Below are 8,888 nucleotides of genomic sequence, written 5' to 3'. Positions count from 1 at the left end.
ACTATAACTTAAGGACCTCATGTCCTTAACGTTTGAACTTAAAATTCAAAGTTAAGGACAGACAGTCCTTAAGTTTTTAACATGAGACTATAACTTAAGGACCTCATGTCCTTAACTTTTGAACTTGAAATTCAAAGTTAAGGACAGACAGTCATTACGTTTTTAATATGGGACTATAACTTAAGGACCTCATGTCCTTAACGTTTGAACTTAAAATTCAAAGTTAAGGACAGACAGTCCTTAAGTTTTTAACATGAGACTATAACTTAAGGACCTCATGTCCTTAACTTTTGAACTTGAAATTCAAAGTTAAGGACAGACAGTCATTACGTTTTCAAAATTGCAAGTTGAACTTACTGACTCCTGTTAATAACTTTTAATTGTTGAACTCAAAAGAAATTAAAAGAACGTAACAAGATATAAATATTGAAAATCTAGGCATCCGCTCAAATTAGAATAATAATGAATACAATCTATAGCAAAAACTTAAAAGAGTCGATAAACATAAGTGTATATTTCTACTCTTCTCTATGCTTTCTTGAAAATGGATGGAGTGCCGGAGAATATATACAAGCTGTTCTATTATGACCAATTCTTCTGCAACGACCACATTTGAATGTTATTTTTGATGGCTCGGTAGCAGGAATATGCCTTTTCTTTTGCCTTCTACCTGGTGGCACTTTGAAATCTGGAGGTTTAACAATTTGTGACTTAACACTCTCTGGTACAATCCATGAATCAGTATGTCCTACAGGATGTATTTGTCTTTCATATGTTTTCAGCCAAGATTCCTTTAAGTACCAGTGCGAACAAAAGTCAGACTTCTTGATGTTTCTCTTCTCGATAGCTGCAATTGCATGTATGCATGGTAATTCATCAAGTTGAAATTGAAAACAATCACATGTTCTTTTGTTTAAGTCCACCAAGAAAGTTATTCCTTCTTCTTCAACTCTAGAACGCCATGAATCAACAGGGAAGACCTTCAATGTTGAAAAATTATAAGTGAGTACATTATGTTAAAAAATGTCAAAATCATAATATAAACATAAAACATAATACTTACGTTCAAAGTAAATGCTAAATCTATTCTGTTCTTCAATTCCTCCTCTACCCAACAAGAAACATCATAAAATGTTCCTTCTGCTTTATTTCTTCTTTCATAAAACCAATGTTGTAGCTTCACTTGAATGAAATCCATCATTCTTAGTATAGGCAGCTCCCTTGCTTCTAATAGCACTGAATTCATTGACTCAACTATATTTGTTGTGAGCATGTCATATCTTCGTTGTGGACTACAAGGACGTGCCCATCTTTCCGGTGGTTCTTCCATCAAGTAGTCATAAGTTTCTTATCTACATTTGCAATATCTGACATGTATATGTCAAATTCTTTACGCTTGTATACTCTTGCAGCACTTTGGAAAAGTTTTATGACCTCACTTTTCACCTTTCTTCACTTTAGGTTCTTCTCCAAATGATAGATGCAAATCCCATGATGGCTTTCAGGATATACCTTTACAATGCCATTTGCAATAGCTTGATGCCTGTCTGATAAAAAAATCAAATTCTCACGGCTCCCAATTGCATTGCGAAGCTGACTAAAGTACCACTCATAGGAATTGTTGTTTTCAGATTCTGCTATTCCAAAGGCTAATGGGAAAATTTGGTTATTTGCATCTTTTGAAACTGAAATCATTAAAACACCACGATATTTTGACTTCAAAAAAGTCGCATCAATAGCAATCACTGGTCTACAATGATTCCAACCAGCTATCGATGATCCATATGCGTAAAACATATAAAGAAACCTGAAAATACAATATAAAACAAGGTTAAAATACCTGAAGTTTAGGACAGTCAGTCCTTAACTTACATTTACAAGTTATAAAGTTAAGGACATGTTGTCCTTAACTTTTATTTCAAAGTTCAAAACTTAAGGACTGGAAGTCCTTAACTTTTAATTACAAGTTCAAAACTTAAGGATAGGGAGTCCTCAACTTCTAGTTATAACTCAAAAGTTAACAATGCTAAAGACAGCATGTCCTAAATTGTTTACCTGTTGTTGCCGTCTATCTTTATGTTAGTATAAGTTCCCGAGTTTTTACTTGTCATCATATACAAGTATGAACACAATAATTCATAATTTTCTTCGGGACTTCCTCTTATTAAAGCGGAAGCATGTTGAATAGCACGCCACGCCTTGTGATATCCAATGTCTAGTCCATGCAATTTTTGCATCTCTGCCATGACAAAAGCTGGTGTAACTTCAAATCTTGGGTCCCGAAGATTATCGATAATGTAACCACTAATCAACTTTGAAGTAGCATGCCTTTGATCTGCTTTCCTAGTGTTAACAGAGCAGTCATGCTTTTTCTCAAGCTTTACTATCTTGAATAATGTTGAGTCTTTAATTCTGAAAGCACGCACACACCAACGACACCTATCATCATTGCATGTCAACGAATATCTTGTTGAGCTTGATCTAACAACTTTGAATTCAAAATGTCCTTTGATTGCTACATTAGAAAAACAATTAATTATGCTCTTCTTCTTGTCAAATACTGATCCGACTTTTATTTGATCCAAAGAAGCATTTTCTCTTAATATCGTAGTTGGGGATTCTTTTTGTTTCAAATTTGATCTTCGTTTAGTTATTTGAGTGCAGGTTTTGTCAGCAACTACTTCGATTACCGGTGCACTCTCTAAGACTTGAATACCCAAAGCTTGTTCGTTGTCAATCTCTATAATGCTTTGTCCTTCTACTTGAATAGAATCAAATGTTTGATGCACCTCTTCATTTAATGGTTGAGCTTCAACCATATCTACTTCAACTATCTGTTGGCATCGCTCTTGATTGTCATGTTGAGTTTTTGTGTTGGCATGTTCATTGCTTGTTGATGCAAAAACTCTTTCCGAAATATCAACTATGAAACGACAGCTCTTGAAGAGTGAATGAGTTTTTAGCAACTCTATATATGTGTGAAGATCTAAATCTTTGGATACAAGCATTCCTTTGCTTGTTCCAAGGTTGATATCAAACCATATCAATATTTCAAACTTTTCACTATCCAATTCAATAAGCTCAAAAATCTGTTTAACGAAATCTTCAAACTGAATTGACTCAGGTGCTAGGAAAAGCTTTGTTTGATGATCAAGATATTTATAGTCTTCAGTCCATCTACCATTAAAAGCAACTATTATGCATATTGTTTCCATCCTACAAGTCAAGAGAATGGGAAACAAAGGACATACGTTATAAAGCAATCCTTGTAGAATTAAGAACAGGTGTAATGTAATTAAAGTTAAGAACTGGCAGTCCTTAACATTTAAATATGGAATTAAATGTTAAGGACTGTCAGTCCTTAAGTTTTAAACATGGAATTAAAAGTTAAGGACTGTCAGTCCTTAAATTTTAAACATGGAATTAAAAGTTAAGGACTGTCAGTCCTTAACTTTTGAACAAGAAAGGAAAAGCTAAGGACTACAAGTCCTTAACATTTAAACATGGAATTAAAAGTTAAGGACTGCCAGTCCTTAACTTTTAAAGATGGAATTAAAAGTTAAGGACTGTCAGTCCTTAACTTTTGAACCAGAAATTAAAAGCTAAGGACTGTCTGTCCTTTAACATTTAAACATGGAATTAAAAGTTAAGGACTGTCAGTCCTTAACTTTTGAACAAGAAATGAAAAGCTAAGGACTACAAGTCCTTAACATTTAAACATGGAATTAAAAGTTAAGGACTGTCAGTCCTTAACTTTTGAACCAGAAATTAAAAGCTAAGGACTGTCTGTCCTTTAACATTTAAACATGGAATTAAAAGTTAAGGGCTGTCAGTCCTTAACATTTAAACATGGAATTAAAACTTAAGGATTGCTAGTCCTTAACTTTTGAACCAGAAATTAAAAGCTAAGGACTGTCTGTACTTTAACATTTAAACATGGAATTAAAAGTTAAAGACTGTCAGTCCTTAACATTTAAACATGGAATTAAAACTTAAGGATTGCTAGTCCTTAACTTTTGAACCAGAAATTAAAAGCTAAGGACTGTGTGTACTTTAACATTTAAACATGGAATTAAAAGTAAAGGACTGTCAGTCCTTAACATTTAAACATGGAATTAAAACTTAAGGATTGCTAGTCCTTAACTTTTAAACCAGAAATTAAAAGCTAAGGACTGTCTGTACTTTAACATTTAAACATGGAATTAAAAGTTAAGGACTGTCAGTCCTTAACATTTAAACATGGAATTAAAACTTAAGGATTTCTAGTCCTTAACTTTTGAACCAGAAATTAAAAGCTAAGGACTGTCTGTCCTTTAATATTTAAACATGGAATTAAAAGTTAAGGACTGTCAGTCCTTAACATTTAAACATGGAATTAAAACTTAAGGATTGCTAGTCCTTAACTTTTGAACCAGAAATTAAAAGCTAACGACTGTCTGTCCTTTAACATTTAAACATGGAATTAAAAGTTAAGGACTGCTAGTCCTTAGCAATCCAGAAATTCAATACAGAATTATCATAGGAGGCGGTGTCTATAAATTTATCAATCCAGAAATTCAAAAAAAATCAAATTCTTATCTAATATATAATCAAATCAATACAGATCTAAAAAAGTATAACTATAGCGAAATAAAAATTGATAGAAACACATGAAATTACAACTTACTGTTTATCTATGTTGTTTTTTTGGATTAGATTGCTGAATTTTTGAAATCGGGAAGAGAAATGGTGGTTCGTCCTCAGTTGATCGCCGCTGCTGCTGTTGCTCGCTTCTTCTCTTTGTGTAACTGCTGCTTGTGTTGATAGCGTAGGTATAAGTTATACCAGAAGGGTATTTTCGTCTAGTTAGGTATAAGTTTTTTAAAAGGAGTGGCTAAAGTCTAAATACATTGAAAACAATGGCTTTAAAATAAAAGCCACAACTTTTAGTGGCTATTTGTGCCGTTCGCCCTCTTTTAGTTCGGATGTATGGATTAGTAAAAAATATAAAAAAAGACACCAGGTAACCACTCTAATGGCTGCTATTTAGAAATTAGTCGGTACGTCCTCAATTTCAGTTTTTTCAGACAAAAATATCCTGAATTATCCTGAAGTTTATATTTTTAGTTTAAAATTTCAGGACCAAATAGATATTGGATAGTCTCTAAATAACATTACTAAGATTGGTTATCTGTGCACTTACCCCTAGTAAAACAGGTATCAAAATTAAATGGCAGAACGGCCTAAATGGCACCTATACTTGTGCCACTTTGTAATGCGGTCCTCATACTTCACTTTTTTTCATCCAGACACTTTAATTTGTTCAAAATCTATATTATAAACTCCTCTGACTGTTGACCAAGGACATGTGACAACAAAATGGTTGAGCTGGACAAAGTGTCTGTAATTCACGCGACCAAGGAGCGTGCATATGAAGATTTTGAAGAAGAAATAATTAAAATAAGGAGAAAAAAATCATCAAAATAAGAATGAAAAATAAAATAAGTTAAAAAAAGAAAAAGGAAAAAGCAAAGAGATATTTTGTATGCTTCTTCTTCTTCCACCCCCACCCCCACCCCACCCCATCTTCCTTTTCCCTGTAGCTTTTCTTCTTCTTCCACCCTCATCCCCCATTTCCCTATACGCTTTTCTTTTTCTTCTTCTTCTTCACCCCCCCCCCCCACTTATTTATAAACAAAAGCAAAGCCACTGAGACGTCTCAATTTAACGCCGTGAAAACAAATACTGATTCTTCATGGCAGAAAGTGATATAATTGACGGAATTGCAAAACTAGCCATCTAAAACGACCTCACTCCTCATTTGCTCTCTTTCCCCTCTGCACCTCAACAGAAGTTCTTGTGCTTTGGATAGGATGTGCTGCAGTTTTTTCCCGCCCAGATATTTTTGGCCAACAATCATCAACTATATCATACACAATCATTTAGTTATCTCAGGTAAGTTGCAACTTCTCCAATTAAATCATTGGCTCAGTAGCCAAAAATCAATATAAATTGCTTCATCAGCTAATAAACGGATAAAAACCTTTGAGGAAGAAGGGATATGAGACGGATAAGGAAGAAAAAATATGTGCATTTGCTAAGCACAAGGCAACCCTAATTTGAGAGAAGGGAGATGAGATGGATGCATTAATTTTCTTTTTCTTTTTTCTTTATGAAAATAGTATATAATAAGTATTTTTAGTAGATACAATATAAAAAATGACGTGGAATATGATGTGTCATCCACGTCAAGCAAGTGAGATACGCACACGGTCAGAAGAGTTTAAAATATAGATTTTGAACAAGTTAAAGTGTCTGGTTGAAAAAAAGTGAAGTAGGAGGACTGTCATGACAAAGTGGTACAAGTATAGGTGTCATTTAGACCATTCTGCCAAATTAAATTATTGAGGAATTAGTAATGCAAGATTATTTTGCAGGGATTATAATATGTGATTATTTCTTGTTGGATGTTTAATTTAATATATTTTTTATTTATTTGAAATATAAAAGTTTGTTCAATATTTTGAGGGTTAGTTTTATCATTTTAATGTTTTAGTCCATGTTTTATATTATTATTATTATTAAGTATTCAGATTCTTATTCAACATTGTATTCCGTATAAAATAATATATAAATTTTTATGTGAGTATTATGTATGAAGAAAAAAGGAAAACAATTAATTAACCAAACATGGTATATGATCAGGGGCGAAGCTATGTTGGCACAAGGGTGGTCAACTGACCACCCTTCACCGAAAAACTATACTATGTATAAGGTAAAATATTACTTGTTATTGATTAAAAATAGACTTTGAACACCCTTGCATAACCCACTGAATTTTAACACTCTTATTAAATTTTTTGGTTTCGTCATTGTATATGATATACTGGATTTTACGCCAAAATTAACTCTCGTTGAAACATCAATCCAACAATATGTTATATTATGCAATATTGTACATAGATTAACTCTTGTAAGGCACCTTACTTCTTTAAATTTTTATTCTTTCTTTTTCTTTAAACTATTCGTTAGACATGGGAAGGAGTTCTAAGTTACACCTTTAGAAAACAAACATACAACCAATGTGGGATGTTTGGATATCAAATATTTTTTCAATGTTTCGTATGCCGAACTTCAATATTTGTAAATATTGAGATAGCTATTATTATTTGTAAATATTGAATTCCAGTATTTAAAGTATGTGCTGTTTACCTGTAAAATAGTACAGTTAAATTTGCTACGTAGTTTATAGATAAGCGAACTGATTTGATCGAAAAATGATAAATAAGACTTAACGATTAAAATCGAAGGAAATGACAAGCTTGGCTCCGAGAGCAATGCCTCCGAGGACAGAAATAAGAACAATATAAAAGAGCAAATAAAGTTATTTTATTGAGCTTGAGAATAAAATATAGCATAAATTTTTTCAAGAATTTCGCGTGTTACAATGGTTGTTAAGCCTACTATTTATAGCTATACCCAGGGAAACAAGATCCTAGGATCAAGCCCCTCATAGGCTTCATTTGTTTGCACTTAATGGAGGTCTGAATCTTAATCATTCAGGTTTCAGGCATTAAGTGCGTTTGTTTTTAAAGTCTGAATTTTAATTATTCAGATCTTAATCATTAAGTGTGTTTGCTTTTTTACTTCACAACCACTTAATGGGTCTGAATAGGTCTGTATGATTAAGATCTATAACAAAAACTTAATTTCATTAAGATGCTATCATCCATATTCATTATTAACTACCGCAACTGCCTACCACTATCAACTACCAACACGCCCACCACGGCTACTGCCACCACCAGACCACCATCATCCTCAATCATAGCCACCGCCATTATCGACTATCACCACCCACCATCTCCACCACCATCATTCTCAACCACAATCAACACTCATCCACCTCAACTGCCACAACTAACCACCCCATCACCATCAACAACCACAGATGGCACTACCTATCATTATAACCTACCACCACTCACCACCACCTTCCTCAATCACAATTACCACCACCACCCGCCATTATTAACTATCACCACCAACTACCACCATCCTCAGTCATAATCGCCACCACTACCAATCACACTAGCTACTACCTTGAACCACCGCCATCAACCAAAACTACCACCAATTACTGCCTCTAGTCGGCATTCACCTGTTAGCCATCACCACCAACATCTATCATATTTTTAAAAACTATATATTTTAATGAGAGAATATTTGATTAATTAGTATTTCATTTGAATCTTATGTTTATTAATTTTCAAATAAACATAAATTTTATATATTCATATGTTAAAAATCAAACCGTCTTAATCATTTAGTATTCAGATCTTAATACACATCTTAATATTCAGATGTGTATTCATATTCAAATGGCTTAATCTTAATACACGTCTTGATATTCAGATGTGTATTCAGATTCAGACGTCTTAATCTTAAAAAACAAACAAATGAGGCCTTAAATGACAATAAAGGGGTCATGATGAATATGTAACAGCAGGCCATGAATGCAAATACTTTCTGCAACGACTGCCCATTTAATGCCAGGATTGAATGATATCCGATGGCAAACATTCGATCTGCTCACATTGATCATGCTCCCTGGGGGTCTATCCGATGCTAATTACAGTTGTTATTCCCGGTACTGGTTATTATTCGATTTACTTTCTACTTGTCTTCGGTTCCACATGTCACACCACCATTTGAGCATTTAATATAAACTAATTTTACCCTATACACTTGTGAAATATTGAAATAGAGGTTTAAGGAGTGGTTTTAAATGAATAATGATTTTCATTCACAAATCTTTAAACTTTTTCAAACATTGAACTTTTTCCTTTTAGCAAATCCCTTTAAAATTTTGAAGGAGAGATATATGGAGGAAACTAAACTTCTCGGAA

General features: G+C 33.4%; 1 protein-coding gene and 1 long non-coding RNA gene across 2 annotated transcripts; both read right to left on the bottom strand.

The window, feature by feature from the left end:
* Positions 1-426: 426 nt before the first annotated feature.
* LOC138878933 (uncharacterized) lies at positions 427-1,206 on the bottom strand. The gene is made up of 2 exons (XR_011402648.1): positions 1,064-1,206; positions 427-980 (listed from the first exon to the last, which is right to left on the bottom strand). It is a non-coding gene; the product is annotated as an uncharacterized lncRNA (long non-coding RNA).
* Positions 1,207-1,452: 246 nt separating this feature from the next.
* On the bottom strand, positions 1,453-7,820 carry LOC138879618 (uncharacterized). The gene is made up of 3 exons (XM_070159236.1): positions 7,729-7,820; positions 2,056-3,216; positions 1,453-1,807 (listed from the first exon to the last, which is right to left on the bottom strand). Exons 1-3 carry the CDS (start codon positions 7,818-7,820, stop codon positions 1,453-1,455), a joined length of 1,608 nt encoding a protein of 535 aa, XP_070015337.1.
* Positions 7,821-8,888: the final 1,068 nt, after the last annotated feature.

This window comes from Nicotiana sylvestris, chromosome 10 (assembly GCF_000393655.2).
Source record: "Nicotiana sylvestris chromosome 10, ASM39365v2, whole genome shotgun sequence".
Taxonomy (NCBI): Eukaryota; Viridiplantae; Streptophyta; class Magnoliopsida; order Solanales; family Solanaceae; genus Nicotiana; species Nicotiana sylvestris.
The sequence above is the reverse complement of the archived record's forward strand: the minus strand, read 5'-3'. Positions and strand labels throughout refer to the sequence as shown.